We start from the raw sequence: 17,508 nt of genomic DNA, 5'->3' as shown, positions 1-17,508 counted from the left end.
TTTAATCTCTCTCTTTTTATTTCCTTTCTTTCTTCCTTTAGTTTCTTTCTTTCCTTTTTTCTTTCTCTTTTTTTTTGTGAGAATTCAAGAGCTGGATGTTGCCCTTGAGCTCTTTACTCAAGGCTGGTGCTCTAACACTTGAGCCACAGCTTCACTTCCAGCTTAATTAGAGATAAGAGTCTCATAGACTTTTCTACCTAGGCTGGCTTTGAACTACAATCCTCAGACAAGTAGCTAGGATTATAGGCATGAGCCACTGGTGCCTGGCCAAAAAAAAACAAAAAAAACCCTACCATTTTAATAACTATTCTGGTCAATAATTATTGACAGCTGCTTCGTCCGGAAGAAGTTGAAATTCTTGTCTGTGGAAGCCCCGAACTGGATATGCATGCTTTGCAAAGAAGTACTCAGTATGATGGCTATGCAAAAACAGACCTAACTATAAGGTGAGTTCCTTATATTTCTGCTGGTGGAGCCGTAGGAAATAGAACAAAATAGAATGTAGTTTGCTTATTTGTGTATCAAGATGTAAATTAAGTAATCAAGTTGTAAATCAAGTAATGGAAATATTGTAGAGTAGAAGAAAATTGCATAAGTAGCTTTCTATTTAAAGAAAGTAAAGGGATTTTACTTTTAAAAATAGCTTTGGTTGTAAACTTTCAGGGGTACTATGCTTATAAATAGCATTTTAATAGTATTTTATGAAAAATACAGCTTACAATTATATGTAGGACAGAAACAGAATCTATATCCAGAATGTGCAGAGTACTTGAAAAACCAACAACTCAATTAGTAAACGAGCTAATGAGCTAACAAGAGTCTTCTCAGAAGAAGTAAAAATAGCCAATAGATACATGAAAAAATGCTTACCATCTCTAGCTATAAAGAAAATACAAATCAAAACAACACTGAGCTTTCACCTCACTCCAGTTAGAATGGCCATTATCAAGAAAACAAACAATAACAGATGCTGTTGAGGATATGGTCAAGACGGATCCCTAGATACTCATTGGTGAGAATGTAAACTTGTTCAACTACTCTAGAAAACTGTATGGAAGTTCCTCAAATACTTCAACATAGAATGACCCTGTGATTCTGGAATTCCACTCCTGTGCATTTATCAAAAAGGGTACAGCAAAGCCACCATGTTCATTGCAGCACTATTTGCCATAGCCAAGGAATGGAATCAGCCCAGATGCCCCTCAGTGGACTAATGAATCAAGAAAATGTGCTATCTATACACAATGGAATTTTTTTCATTCATAATAAAGATTGATATTGTACCATTTGTAAAGAAATGGAAAGATCTGGGAAAAATTATGTCAAGTGAAGTAAGTCAGACCTAGAGAGACAAAGGATGCATGTTTTTAAGCTAGATTTAACTTATAAATGTTTAAGTAAATACATTGGGTGGTATGCAAGTGTACACAAATGTATTAACTGAAATATGGTAGATTCAAGGGAGAACTAAAATAGTGTTATTCCCTAGAAAGGCAAAGTCAATGCTCAACAAAATAAACAGCAGGAAGCAGGTACTTGAAAGGTGTGGAGTGGGATGAAAGGGAAAAGGGTAGAAGAATGAAGAGGAGAAGAGGGGAAGAATGTAGTCAAGAATTCAATGCATATCCTACAAAATTAAGAAGAGTAGAGAAAAAAAGAGTGAAGGAAGGGGTAGGTAAAGAGGATGGATGAGATTATTAAAAGGGGTGACATTGGCTAAGATACATTTTATTCATAAACTGCTTTGCTAAATGGCAATTCCTTTATACACCTACTGAAAGATAATAAAAATAAACATCAAAAAGGCTCTAAATTATCTACTCTAGAACTATTTAAATAATGTTATAAAAATGTTATTTTATGTAATGTGATTTTAGTAAAAAATATGACTAGGAAATAAAAACTTCTTTTAATTTTACAATAAGATTATCTCTTTTTTTCTATCTTTTCTTTACAATTTTGCAATACTGGGTGATTGAACTCAGAAAGGCAAGCACTCTACTTCTTGAACCTTGCCCCCTAGTCCATGGATATTACATATGTTTAAAGAAACTTTTTCTCAAAAGTTTGTATTATTTTGTTATGATTTTTGAGACTTTTGATAGAATCATTTATGTAAATTTTCTTCTGTAGATACTTTTGGGATGTTGTGCTTGGATTTCCTCTTGATCTTCAAAAGAAGTTGCTTCATTTTACTACTGGAAGTGACAGAGTACCTGTAGGAGGGATGGCTGATTTGAACTTCAAAATCTCAAAGAATGAAACCTCTACTAACTGGCAAGTTTCTAGATTATAATTTTATTTTTAATCCATATTTTATTGTTAATTTGGAGTTGGAGGGACTAGTTAGTTTGATGTCATTTTTTTTATATAAAAAAATCCTCCACATAGAACTTCCCTATGATCCAGCCATACCACTCTTGAACATCTACTCAAAGTGTTACAAGCCAGGATATCACAAAGACACTCACATATCCATGTTCATTGCTGCACTATTCACAATAGCCAAATTATGGAAACAGCCTAGATGCCTTGGAGTTGATGAGTAGCCCCCCAAAATGTGGTGTGTATGCATAATGGAATTTTATTCATCCATTTGAAAGTATAAGATTATATCATTTGCAGGAAAATGGATGAACCCAGAACAAATCATGTTAAATGAAGTAAGCCAAGCTCAAATAGACAAATGGTGCATGTTTTCTCTCATATGTGGAAATTAGGTTTAAGATATAACTGGAAATGATAACTTATACACAACTCTAGGCATTTACACACAGACCAACGGAGGATACCAGTAGGTCAGGAACCGAAAGGCATAACTCTCCTAAACATTTAAAATACTATTTATCAAAACCAATTCCAGAAAATGGAAATTTGGGGTACCTATGTTGTTGTTGTTGGTGGTGGTGTGTGCTTTTAGTGTTTTTAAATATTTTTCTGCTTATTAAGGGGGAAAAAGTGAAGTACAGAAGATGAGGGAGGAAGGTAGACAAATTCAAACATGATATTCAGTATATACTATGCAGAAAATGAACTATGCAACTTTTGGACAGGGACGGGAGGAGAAATGAAAGAAGGGGTGGTGACATTGTCCAAAAGAGAAGTGTATACATTACCTGAATTGTGAAATGGTAACCCGTCTGTTCAAGACCTTAATAGTAACAATAAAATTATGTTAATAAATAAATTTTAAAATGCCTCCACAGTAAATATGGCCATGAAATGAAAGAGACTTTGGCTGAATGCCTTTATTGGTTTTTGACACATACCAATACAACTGAAAGAATTCAATCCCATCAACTTTTTATTTTGTTAGGTCAGATTGTTGCTTTGAAGTCTCTTTGAAAACCTACACTACTTTTATACAAATTTATTTCTGACTTTCATTTTTATGAAAATAATCTTATTTTTAGGAAAAATATTAAATTGGGGTTCTTGTTTGTTTAGAGTGGGGATCAATTCTTATTGCAGAAATACTTCTACTATACTTCTTTTCTAAAATCTCATGCTGTTTTCATATGAAGTGATGCTGGCTTTATTTTAATTACTTCTGATCTTCTTATTCCTTTATCAAACTTCTTATAGTTTCTAAAATGAATTTGAGTAGACACAACTTTGACTATAACCATTTTTTTCTCCTGCCTCATACATTGAACATTGTGAGTCCTGAGAGATTTTCCTCTCAGGGAAATGAAATGAAGCATTTCATTTTTGAAGAATCTGTCCTTTCTTTTACCAGCTTCCAAAAGCCTTATGTAGTTAGTTTTTGTCTTCATCCTAGTTTATTTAAATGTTTGCTTCCTGATCTGCCTACTCAGGTTCTCCCCTCTGTAATTATGTTACCCTATTAAATTGATTTTCCTTAGCACCATTTGGTGATGATATTTCCAGAATCTTATCAGTTCCTCTCCGAGCTAGGTATCAGTTTTTATTTCTTTCCATTCTTTAGTCAGTATACTCTTTTACTAAATTCCATAAATAAAATTTTGTGCTTACCTTCCTCCATTCCTTTAAATTGCTTCCTTTACATGTAGGTAGTTTGTGCTTGCTACCTTTCCTAAAGACCCAGTTTAACACCGACTTCCCTTGTAAAGCCAAAAGTTGTTATGCCTTCAGTGAGTTCCTCAGATACAGAAACGATGTGCTGCTGCTTACCTTATTTTTTAGTCCTTTAGCTCTTCGAGGGAGAGACCAAGGCCTTATATATCTTTTGTGTTTTCTACCTAGGCACATGTATACTAGATGAGTAGTTATGCCAACATTAAGACTATTCTAAAAGTATAAAATAAATATTTGAATGTACATATATAAAATTAATTCTTGTGTAATGTTGAGAGACACCTAAAATGAGAAAACTTTAAGGCTTTATTTGCTCAAAATTGATATTTTGTAATTTTTATTTAATGTTTCTAGGTTTTGATATCAAGGCCTTGTTCTTACCAAGCAGACTCTACCACTTGAGCCATGTCTCTAGCCCTTTTTGCTGTGGCTATTTTGAAATAAGGTCTCATGTTTATACCCAGGCCAACCTGGACCACCATTCTCTCCCATTTACACTCCCATGTAGCTAAGATGACAAAAAGCACACAGCCACCACACCCAGCAATTCATTAGTTGAGATGAGGATCTCATGAATCTTTTACCCAAACTGGCTTAGAACCACGATTCTCTAATCTCTGCCTCTGCAGTAACTGGAATTACAGGTATGAAACACTGGACTCAGCTGGAATATTTTATATTAGTTAACTTTGGTTCACTCGGCTCTCCCTGACCTACATCAATGAGTTAAGATGTACCTTGTCCACATTCCAGGTGAACAAATTAAGTTCTTACCCAAGACCTACAAGCCTTTCTGCATCACTTCCCTTAAAAGAAAGTCGTATTTTAAAACTCCCTTAAGGGCAAAGGGGAAGATAGAGCTTGAAAGGTAAAAGCCTAGTCTTCCAAAATGTAAGGTTGATAATAAAGCTTCCTTTCTGTTATCAAAAAAATATATATTATCAATTTAAAAAGGTAATGTGTGTACTTTGTTTTGATACAAAGGTGATACTACAGTGAACTTCACTATTTATTATTTCATTGATTTCTTTATGAGCTAAATGTCCTAGTCATGAATCTAGAACAACACTTACGATTCCCAGTGCAAACTACACATACACTAAGTATAGCTTGCTATCAAAGACATATGGCATTGCAGTTAACAGGATACCTCAAGAGACAAGAACAACACTCCAGCTGAAGAGTTTCCATTCCTCCTATGAGGCCTCCCATTGAAAAATCTACTAGATTTTTGTTAAATAACCATGTTAAATTTTTATGTATCAACAGCACTGGTTCTAAAGTCAGATTGACCTGAAATTGACTATCAGGTCTATCTATACCTTTTCTAGCTTTATACCTTTGAACAGATTACTCAACCTGTATAGTCCATGTCTATTTTATCCATTGGTATATTGAGCATAATAACCACTTTTTAGTTGCTTTGAGACAAATGAAACAGTGTTTTTCTGGCGCCATGTTCATCACAGACCAAGCATTAATAAACATAGCTGATCCTATGAACTCTTCAACACAGGGCTCTCTCAATTTAGACTCAAGCCGTAGGCTATTTTAAAATCTCCTTTCCTCTGGTATACCCCCTATTTTTATTTATTAACTTCTTTGATAGCTATTCCACTCTATGGAGTTTATAAACACTGAATGAAAGGGTCTGAGATATGTGTGAAAATCCTGAAGATAACAGTGTCCTGAGGTAGAGCGCTAGGGGAGATGATGGTAAGGATTCAGAAGGTGTAGTCGCATGGACATTGTGGGCAACAACTTTAAAAGTGTGGCTGTTTAGTGTCTCAGAAATGTTCTTTCCATAACTTTTTAACAGTCAAGTCTGGAAGATAATGGTGTTGTGCTATTTACTTCATTGCTAGGTGCTTTCTGTATATCTCTCTCTTTTTTTTAAACCTATTATAATGATGGAACAAGTAAGGTGTGAAGACAGTAAGAATCTCACAGTTCCACAGCTAGTTTGAATAGCAGTATTCAAATTCAGATTTGATGCCAAACAAATGTTTTTCAAAAGAAAGTTTCCAAAGAGCAGGGCTTGTAATTGCCTTGTCTGTAAATAAAACCTTAGTGTCTAGCATGGCACCTGATACATAACTTAGTGCTCAGTAAATATTTGTTTAATAAAGTATGAGTCATCTCATAGAATAGTAAAATGGATTGGAATGTGTCTGGTGTTTTTAAAAGACATTTTGTTTACTACCTCTTTAAAACATCTTTCATAGGCTACCTGTGGCTCACACCTGCTTCAATCAACTCTGCCTTCCCCCCTACAAGAGCAAAAAGGACCTGAAACAGAAATTGATCATTGGAATTTCAAATTCAGAAGGTTTTGGACTTGAGTAACCTAGCAGACTTGAAATATAATATTTTATATGTAGCATTCACTTCCTTCTTATTGTGCCTTTAACCTTTTTGTGTTTCTGTCTCAAGATACTTTCACAAAGTTCGCTAACTTTAAAATACTGAAGCTTTTTTAAATCAAATATGAAATGTTTAGTTGAAGGCATGATTTTCTAAAAACACAGAAATGTCTTGTGTGAAGGAAAGACCACATGGCAGAGGCAGGTGTAAGTCCAGTTGCTCTTTTTTATAGCACTTTATCATTTTCCATAAGTAGTTCATCACAGGTGTTCCACTGGGAAAGCAAGGTGCAGTAAAGAATGCATTTATGACTTAGTTAAGCCCAGTGGCAGATTGTGTGCTGCTAGCACACTGTAGCAAAGTAAGTAGCTACATTATCTTTAACATAAGGCATGTAGCCATATTTTCATATAGAGGTAAACAACAGTATAAGTGCACATGCAGTTTACAGGGTCTTTTGATATACTGGTTTGGGGTCCTATATGATTCTTTTCAACTGTTGCTGAAAAGCATGTAAATAATTACATAATAGTCTTAAGAAAAAATGGAATTTTGATAGTGACATTTATTGCTAAAGATTTATTTTTACAAAGTAAATTCAGGATTTTAGATGTGTATACAGCTTTTACAAATCAATAAAAAGATGATTGTATAAGAGTATTTTCAGACTAATTGGATTCACGGTTTTATTCTTTTAAGTACTGTTAATCTGCATGCACATTGGCAGCAAACCAGTTACCTGAGTACTCTGTAATATTTGTATAATGATCATTTCTTCTTAAAGATCAAACTATTAGAAAAAAATCAGATCTGAATAATCACTGATGAACTAAGTCAATTACAAGCACAAAAGAACTGCTTTTATATATAATTTGATTGGTGTAAAGACATATTTATATAATTCTGATCACCAGTTGTACTGAAACACTAATTTTTGGAAAAACTAGAATAAGGTGTTTGACAAAAGTGGATACAATAATAGCATTTGTGTCAAAATGATATAGCTTGGTGTAATGAAAAGCTCAACATTTTGGCTAAAATGTTTGTTGCTCACTGGATTCTGAATATAGTAAGTTCAAAATACCCTTGTTTCTCATTTCTCATAAACTAGCATGTAAAAAACACTGCCCTTTAAGTCACAGTAATTTTTTTACTTTATAGGAAATGAAGCAGTTTTATTAGCATGTTACAAACATTTTAGGATTGAATTCTCTTATTCTTTGATAGTTTTTCTTCAGAAAACTCTGAAGTTGTATTTGCAATAATAATAAAACCAGCATTTAGTACCAGCATATGATTCATATGCAAATAACACTTCCAAAATCTTTTCTGAGTTAGACCATTTCCTTGCGACTATGGTTCCTGCACCTAACCAGCAGAATTCTTCAAGGGTGGAGGAACTAACCCGCTTGTTTTCCTACAGTTCTGAAGCTAACTCCTCAATCTTTGAGGAAAAGGAGCTCACTTCCATTACTATTGTTGCTGAGATGGAAGTGACTCTGCTTCTCCAATTGGTAATAAAAGATATTTCTTCTTCAAATTTTTGGAAAGCCTAAGGGAGTTAAGTACTTACTGGTTTGGTTTGGTTTTATTCTATTTTTAATCTATACGCAAATAAAACTGCTTCTCTTACACTGCTTGAACTAGAATGTAAGATGTTTAATGTAGGCTACTACTAACTAATAAGCACAAAAGAATCATGTATAAGAAACCAGATTTTAAGTGTTTTAAGTAAATGTACACAAAGTTTTTATTTGGTAGAGATGACTCATGGAAAATAGTGTTGGCTTGGACTGCATGTTTAATGATGTGCTTGTATATCGATAGCTATGTCACTTTTAAATAAGATGTTCACAAGCAGGCCAGATATTAAGTGACAAAGTCCATAAATAACTGGAGGATTATTGTTATCTGTTGTTAAGTTGAAATTTATAAATCACTAAATTGCACATTACCTTTATTTATTTATGCTATTTTTTGGTTTACAGTGTAATAATACCTCATTTAAAATTAAAAACCACTACTGTTACATTTTGTTAATTTAAACAGCTAAAAATTCATGTAGTTACTTTTTTATATACAATCTGTTAATGAATTCTTGATTTTTGTATCTGCCACAGTAAATTAAAGCATTGTGCAGTATTTATCAGTATTTATAAAATGTCTTGTCCTTCTTTTAATCTCTCAACCATTGACTCGAAGTCCCTAACTGGACGATGATCCCTCCTTCCAAGATCTCAGCCTCCCAAGTAGCTAGGATTACAGACATGAACCATCAGCACCTAAGTTTTAATTTATTTTTCAATTAGCATACATTGGTAATATTTTTAAATTATGATAATTCTATATATACATAAAGTATACATTTTTTAATGCCAGTCAGGGCCTAGGTATTATTCTTGAGCTTTTATTGTTTGAGTCTACCACTTGAGCCAAGCTATACTTCTGGATTTTTGCTGGTTAATTGGAGATAAGGCTCATGAACTTTCCTGCCTAGCCTGACTTCAAACTGCAATCCTCAGATTTCAGCTTCCTGAGTATCTAGGATGGTGTGAGCCATCCAAGCCTGGCCATATAGTATACTTGTAACAACTTTAGTCCATTATATTTTCATTACTCTCCTTTTTCCTCATCAGTTTTTCAGTGTTTTTGTGAGATTATTATTTTGCTGTTTACTTTTTGAGCTCTTTGTAGTCTGGATATTATTCTTTATATCTTAAATAGCTGACAAAGATTTTCTATAAATTGCTTTAGTTTTGTTCATCATGGAAGAGATTTATTTGTCCTTGAGCTATAAATAATAGCTTTGCTGGAAAGAGTAATCTTGCAACTTAAATTTTTTTTTTTCTCTTATCTCGTGTTTTGGGGGAGGAGGGGAGGACTCTTCTGTTCTTGTCTGTTTGGAGTCCTGAAGGCTATTGTAGCTAGGTAGGGAGTTTTCTGCTATTACTTTATTGAATGTATCTGATGTTTTAGTTTATGCCTCTTCTCTTCCTTTAATGCCGATAATTAGTGTGTTTGGTCTTTTATTGGAAATCCCAGAGTTCTTGTATATGTTGTTCATATTTCTTCCTTCTTTTTTCCTTCATCTGACTTTTCTGTTACTTTTCTATTTGATGCCCTGACTTCCATTTGATTCAGTCTGCTGGAGAGACTTTTGACTAACTTCTTCACTTAATTTAAGGAGCTTTTCATGTTCAGAGCTTCAATTTGATTTTTTTCCCCTCAGGATTTCTGTCAATTCTTTCATGTCTTACATGAAATTCCTTATTTTATTTTATCTGTTTACTTGTATCCTCCTTGAGTTCTTTTAATTGGTTATTTGTGACCTCTGAGTTCATTTGTTTATTTGTGTTCTTGACTTCATTGAGATGAGTATACATATCTTCTTTTGACTCATTAATTATTCTTAGCATTTAACAACTTTATCTAACAACCAATCATGCAATATATGAAGGGAATTAGCATTTTTGTGTGGTACAGTATAAAGTTAGGAAGCTTACTTATGTAAGAGTTTAAAAATAGGTAGTAAAATTAAGCAATTGAGAGAAAAATGAAGACAGGGAGAAGGGTTATGAAGCATGAGTGCTTCAGGTAAACAAAATACAAGTGTGTAGGAATATAGTTCAGTTATTGTGAAGGAAGATGCAGTTGACAAGGGTTGTCAAGGGATCAAAAAGAATAATTAAGAAGAAGGTAGGATAGACTACCTGAAGAATGATTGGTAAATGAGAGACAGGAAAAGTTTAAATGTATAATTTTAATGAAAGAAAAGTGAATATTATTTATTGAGAAGAATTTATATATGTTAGACTTTATCAACACCATGTTTGCTCTCCTCCAATCCCTACTCATCAGCTCTCTGTCTGAAATTCTGCACAGGGCCCTGGATTGAAACAGATACAGTGTGGGTGCATTGTTCTGTAGTTGGTTATGGCTCCAGGTCAGGGGAAGCTAGTTAGGTGGAGCAGGGAAAGTCCAGCAGTTGAAGTAATCTGCTAGAGTTAAGTGGAGCAGTTCCAGACATGTCAAGTTGCTGTTGGAATGGGTGCAGGAATCTCTTAAGAACGGATAGTGGGCCAGAAAGCACTTGACCACTCAAATCCTGTTCCCTGTCCTGCTCAGGGAATCCAGTGGCAGCTCTGGCTTGTCCACAGCAAGCTTTTACCTTTCCACCTAGATGTCCAATTTAATGTTTTGTTTGGAGAGTAAAGGGCAAATAGCCACTATCATTTGTGTAAATAAATACACTAGTAGGTTGGTCAGTAAGTTTAAAGCTCTAACCAGCTGAGTATCTGTGACCTTCTTTCCATTATCTTAGAGTAGAGATTCAGATGCAGAATTCTAGCCAATTTCCTGGACCATTCCTTTTCCATAAAGTAGAGACCTAGATACTACTGGGTGGCTTCCCCAAACACACACACACACACACACACACACACACACACACACACACACACACACGAGGGCCACATACAAGGACCTTTAACAAGTCTATTTAGCCAAAACTTTTCTCAGGGATCAGATATATTTGTGTCCACACACTGGACTTGGCTAGTAGCAGCACTTACTGGCTGGCTCATTCATCAGTCAAGGGATGAATATGGAGGCTTTGAATTAGCCTACTTAGCCAAAAAGTTTTTGGTGGGGACAGGTATTTGCAACTGTGAGCTGGGCTGCACTGTGCACTGGCCTTCAGGACTGAAGGACAGATTTTTTTTTCCCCAGGTAGTGAGTGAGGCACAGACACCAATCAGACACCTGCAAAAGTCTTGGGCCAGGCTTGTCAACCTGCACTACGTTCTTTGTGGTCTTAATTTGTTCACAGGGTGATCACAGGGTGGATGGATCTTAGCAGAAGCAGAGCAGTAAAACTGGGATCGAGTTTGGGATGGTCACAAGATGAAGCAGATATACATGGTGCTACTGGCCCCCTCCAAACAAGGTTTTTCTCTTTATTTCTTTTAGAGATTTCGAGTCTAATTTTTCTCTGATGCTCTGTCCTTTTACTGGTACCCCATGCTAACTTACTAACTTGCTCACTTCACCTTGCAGACATATACAAGAGATTTTTATGTCCAGTTTGTGGACATAATAGGAAAGGTATAACCTGTCAGCAATTCACCATTTTGAAAGGTCACAAAATCTTTCAGCACAATCTTGTGCTATGCTTCCAGTTTCATATAGGCCAAATTTCATATGTCTTACTTGCTTTCTTATTTGACTCTTTCTTTCATAGCAATGTTTTCTTCTGTTCTCCTTGGCTTATAATCATTATGGTCATTTTGTCTTTCTTCTGCTTGACCTCCATACTAGAAAAATTCATTTCTCCAGCTTCTTTGGTTTAGATATACTCATCCAAACTGGCCTCGCTGAATATTGGCTTACCCTATTGCTATTTGTCCTAAAGTCTCTTAGTTATATTTTATTAAATTCTATTTTTATATTGTACCTCCTCATCAAGAATCTGAGATGTATTTGTAGCTTATTGGGCCAGCTTTCAATTGCAAATCCTAATATGCACTCCACTATCATTTTGTGTAATAATTTTTTATTCCTAATACTACCTTCCAAAAGAATAGATCCTTTACCTCCTCCTGAATATATTGTTTAGCCCCATCCAGTCACAACCTCATATCTTCTGAGGTATTCTTCTATCTCTCTTTTCTTTTCTCTAGTGGAATGAGTGTTTTCAAGTGTACAAGATTAAATATGTAGATAACAACAGCTCAAGACTGAGGTATATCCTCTGTTTCTACTCAGCATTTCAAGATGTTAGGTCTATAAATTCACATAAAATCTGCTCCTCACTTGACTGGAATGATGAAACACTCACCAAATTAGTGGAGTGAACTGATCATGAGTATGTAGCTCATCTTGAATTGGTAGCTTGTTGCACTGACACACAAACATGCTCTCACCCTGTCAAGACCTCAGTACATGCTGGGAATATGGTTTAGTGGTAGAGTGCTTGCCTAGCATGCCCTGGGTTCAATTCCTCAGTACCTTATAAACAGGAAAGGCTGGAAGTGGCACTGTGGTTCAAGTTGTAGAGTACTAAACTTGAGCAAAAGAAGCTCAGGGACAGTGCTCAGGCCCTGAGTTCAAGCCCCAGGACTGGCACACACACACACACACACACACACACACACACACACACACACACAAAACCACCTCATTATGTCCTCGGAAATACCTTCAACACCTCTTCCCACTCTACTTTTATATTCCCACCAAGACTACACTAAGTCTAGCCTACCTTCTCCAATAACCATGTGGCTCATTTATCAAGTAAAAGTGAATGACTGTGGCCATTGTTTGGACCTGGCCTGAAAACAGCACACACTACTTCCATTTACATTCCATTGGAGACACCTCAGTCATACAGTATTGAAAGCTGAATAGTTAGGAATCAATTTATTAGGAATCTCAATACCTATAAAAGAAGAAGGGAGAAAGAGAACTGGGTTGAGTCAAACTGGCATATTTCTCAACTAAAGCAATGGCCAACCCAGTGGGGAGCATTAGTGAGGTAACCTCTATGCAGCCAAAATGGCTGTGCCTCATAGGGAGCCATGCCCTGAAGGGCTGTGAAATGTAGCAAGGCAGCTGAGGCTGTAATGTAGGCTGACTTGGGTGACAGACACTGTTAGCTGTCTTCCTTCCCTGCAGATGGGCAACAAGATCTCATTGCAGGGTATGGTGGCATACCTACTTGTCAATAATGCATAGTCACAGCTGTGAAGGAGTCTGAAAAATGTGATTTAGTTGTGTGCCTAAGAAAATGGGAAAGCAGAGTTTGGTGATAACAAGCAGTCACGCAAGCTCTCTGATCTCTGTTCTTTGAACTGATTTTATGAAAGAAAATTTGGGGACTTTAATTAGCCACACATATTTACTACCTCTACTAGAACCTTTAGTGGGGCAGAGAGATGGGCATCAGACATTTAAACCTAGCAGTAATACTAAGACATGCCTGAAGGCTTGGAGCCTAAGTAACGCTGTTTCCCTCTCCAGCTTCTGTTGCTGAACTAAGCTTCATTGGGAGTATGAACAGCCCAAGCCAGAGCCCTGTTCATCAGTACTTAGAGGATCAGCAATTTGTTAAGTCAAAGCAGAGTAAGAAACATGGCCATTGAGTTGTGCAATTTCTCTTGTTTACATATGGGCCTATCAGCTTTGACCTCCAAAATGCTGAGAGCTTACAATCACTTTCCTGGTCCAAGAGAAAAAGCTTAGAGCACTAGAAATTAATCTCCCACTTTACCAAGTGACCTACTTTTCCATTTGTACAGTCACCTCTAAAGTCCCAGTGGTCAAAGGAAAAGTTAGGAAGTTGTCTGTGCAAGTCACGAGGATGCAGCTGCCAAGCCTTGCCCTCTGCCACTCCTTCCAGGAAAGCATTGGGAAATTCAAAACAAACATAAATCCTGACCACCCAGAGTTAGCTCCTAGTCCCCTTGAACTACAAGGAAACGGGTTTGAGATACCACCACTACCGCTGGTGATCCTGAGCAAAGAACCTGGCAAACTACCATCCTAAGTGTGTAAAGGACAGATGGATTTTTAAAAAAGGCCTCACTAGATGGGAAAATCTGGGTCCTCCCTTCCTCCTCTTCCTCCTGCCACCCCTCCAGGGGTTGCTGACTCAAAGCCTGGAAGAAAATAGATGTCCCACAGAAGGTAGATGATGGGCCCCATGTAAAGTGCCGGGCCCTGCCCTTTAAAGATTGTAGGAACAATCACACAATTCCAGAGAAACTTTCTAGGCCCTGCTTTAGTCTCTTGCCTAGGACAAAAGACCTCATAGACCTCATACATATACTGACCTTGGGCAGTGACCTCAAGAGCCTTTATGATTTAGCCATTAAGTAGAATAAGAACAAGCCTTCCTACCTCCTTTGCATCCTGTTATAGCCTTAAGTCCATGACCTTTAAGATAAAGCCTTGAATCCATGACCCTCAAGATCTATGCCCCTCCGTGTGGAAGTCAATAGGCTCCCCTTGGGTCTTCTTTTTTGTTTTGATAATCTAGAAAGCTCATTCTGGCTTACCCAGAAGGTTATATTACATTGAGCACTGTGTTAGTTCCTGGTCATCAGAAACCACAGATGTATCATGACTTCAGACATATCATTGGTGTTTGGATCTGCCTTTTGCCAAGGGCAAGTCAAATGACACCTCAGAATGCTAGACCAATGAGTGAAAGTGCATTTGTTTCCTATTGCTCTGTTAACAAATACAAATGGAGAGTCCTAAAGTAATAGACATTTGTTATTCTAAAATTCTGGAGACCAAAAATGCTGAAGGGGTCTTACTGGGCTAAAGATGAAAAGAACTGCCTTAATTCTAGAGGCTTTACGGAGGATCTGCTTCCTTTCCTTTTCCAGCTCTAAAAGTTACCCCCTGCCTCTTCTTCCATCTTCAAAGTCAGCAGCATATCATTGTCCACTTATAAACCTCCTTCATTTCTAAGGACCTCTTTGCTTCTATTGGGCCTAGTCAGAGTCTTTTCCATTTATTCTCCGATTTTCTACATTAAGCCAGCTCTCAATGTGATTTTTAAAATTATATCTAAAGTATTTGAAAACTGATTTCAGATGTTCTGCTACCCTCCAAAATGACAGGGAAAAAATGCTGAAACAAGAAACAATTAATACATACATGCATTACAGTGGTAGGTCATGGGCTTGTGCTAAACAGTAGCCTCAACCAAAATGTCAGGATTCTACCCAATCAGGAGAAAGCCTTTGGATTTCCTACTGAATGCTTCCTGTTCTCTCTTCTTCAATTTCATCTTAGAAATTGGTGAGATATGCTGTCTACCATTGTAATCACAGGAATGTAGGTCAGGTAATTAGTAACCCAGTGTTTATTTACCTTGGAAAATATTCAGTACACTCCAGTAAAATAGAATAGTTCCCCTTCTCAGAGTAGAATCCCAGAGCTCTTAAGTGGGGGGGGGGGGGGGGGGAGGGGGGGAAAACAACCATCCCCTGGCTGTTCTAAGGCTCAGAGCTAGGACACCAGTTAATAAACACCAGGACTGGGTGGAGGATTGACCCCCCATCCCCCTCATCGTTCCAGGTACATACAGGCAAAATCCTAGGTATGCACAGACCTGCTTTGATGTGCAGGCAGGACAATCCACCTAAGCCCAGCTGTAAACAATCCATTGTGGGCCCAACCAAAAAGTCCCCAACTTCCTAGACCTAAGGGCTTTTTATTAACCTCTGCCTCCTTGCTCAGATCCCATATAAGCCCCATCCCAAATTCACCCGTTGCACAGTCTCCAAGACCTTGGGAAGGCTGTGTCCCTCGCTGGCAATAAACAGTCCTCGCCTGTTGGAGTCCATCCTATCCTTTTCCATTCTCCCCCATTTACCTAATATATGGTGCCCAAAACCTGGGAGAGGAAAAGCACCAGGAGTGTCTAGGTCCCCTCCACTGCCTCCTGGCCGCCTACCATCTAGCCTTTTCCCTTCTCTTTCCAAGCCCTTTCTCCATCAGGAGCACAGAACCCGCTGAGCTTCCTTTGGGCTAAACAGCCACCTGAAACCACCTCGTGGCCTTTGCCTCCATAAGTGGTACATGCCTCATGGACCGCCACCCCAAATGGCTTGAGGTATTATTGGCCCCCTGTATAAACCCAGAAAGGCCTAATGTCTCCCCCTATTCTTTCTCCCTCACTGGTCCCCAGACTCTATCTCTAGGAAAGAGGCTCTTTGCTGTTTGACTGACTCCATCCACCACCCAAAAGCCTTCAGGACAAGGTAACCAGCCCAGTCTGTGGCGGAGGCGCCCTGACACAGACCAAGGGACTCCAGGAGTCACACACAGAATTGGGGATTAGAAGCCCCCCACTCCCAGTCTGTGGGGTCCCCAGAGATTCCAGGAGTCTCTCACGCTTTGCTGACCCCCCAGACACCCTTTAATTTGGACTTTGGGCATGCCCTCTCCTAATTATTGGGCACTTACTCATTTGCCTTACCAAAGCATTGGGGACACCTGAAGTGACGAGACCGGCCACTCTAGTAGTCCTACCAAATTTTCCAAAATGGGGTCTAAATTGTTCCCAGAGCCACCTTATTGGCATACCTGCAGTCTAATCTTAAGATGCTGTGGCTGACTGATTTGCAGTCAAACAAAACTCATTTGTTTGTTTATCAAAATCTGGCCCACTGTCATGTAAACAATGGCCACAGTTAGCCTAAATTCAGAATCTCAATTTTACTCTTACTGATTTAAACAAGAAACAGTGAGGGGTCCGAGGTCCCCTAAACCCAAACCCTCCTCTACCTCCACCCCAGAGATCTCCTCTACTTTTTTTTTTTTTTACTCTGCCTTTTTTTATACTCCTTCAGGGTTTCAATTGATGGGAATCTCCTTTTTCTCATAACTGTGTGCTGCTCCCCTCTCAGCCCATTCTTTTTATGTATCCAAAAATGGAATAGGAAGGATTGACCCCACCCTATTATCCCAGGCCTATACAGGCACAGGCAAAACCCTAGGTATGCACAGACCTGCTTTGATGTGCAGGCACAGCATTTTACCTAAGCCCAATTGTAAACAATCCATTTTGGGCCCAACCAAAAAGTCCCCAACTTCCTAGCACTAAGGTCTTTTTCATTAACCTCTGCCTCCTTGCTCAGACCCCGTATAAGCCTGATTCCAAAACACTGGGATTTAAAACATGTCTGTGGGACCCCTGGAGCCATGCTCTGGCTTCTCCAGGTCAAAATGGTCCTTCCTGGGGTTCCAACCTGAGATCCTGAGAGTTTACAGGCCCAGATGGACAGTAAAAGACCACTCATGCCCTGCTTCACTTTGGCCTGGGATGCTGGTGACCATGAGGAGTGACTGGGAGCATTGGTCAGTTCAACAATGAACTCCATGATGTACATGGAATTAGTCCCAAAGTTAAAAAGGGCTGGACAGATCCTGTCAAAAAGTCCTAACCTCTGTATTAGGTAAACTTTTGTTCCTTCAAATAAGTGTTACTCCTAGCCTATTCCTTTGACTGAATGTCATATGGCATATGGACCTGAGGGAAAACATCAGTGCAGACAAGTGGGGGCATCTTCC

The 17,508-nt window shown here is 38.0% G+C and overlaps 1 protein-coding gene across 3 annotated transcripts in view; it reads left to right on the top strand.

Annotated features, from left to right (window-relative positions):
* Hectd2 (HECT domain E3 ubiquitin protein ligase 2) overlaps positions 1–8,558 on the top strand; it is a 67,835-nt gene extending 59,277 nt beyond the window's left edge. For 2 of the 3 annotated variants that reach the window (XM_048338716.1, XM_048338715.1), the window contains 3 exons: positions 331–446; positions 2,134–2,277; positions 6,285–8,558. In XM_048338716.1, the coding sequence (XP_048194673.1) occupies positions 331–446; positions 2,134–2,277; positions 6,285–6,405 (381 nt within the window). In that variant the 3' untranslated portion in view covers positions 6,406–8,558. Of the gene's footprint in view, positions 1–330; positions 447–2,133; positions 2,278–6,284 lie in introns of those variants that run through there. The other variant, XR_007209895.1, reaches the window with a different exon arrangement.
* Positions 8,559–17,508: the final 8,950 nt, after the last annotated feature.

This window comes from Perognathus longimembris, chromosome 2 (assembly GCF_023159225.1).
Source record: "Perognathus longimembris pacificus isolate PPM17 chromosome 2, ASM2315922v1, whole genome shotgun sequence".
NCBI lineage: Eukaryota > Metazoa > Chordata > Mammalia > Rodentia > Heteromyidae > Perognathus > Perognathus longimembris.
The sequence above is the reverse complement of the archived record's forward strand: the minus strand, read 5'-3'. Positions and strand labels throughout refer to the sequence as shown.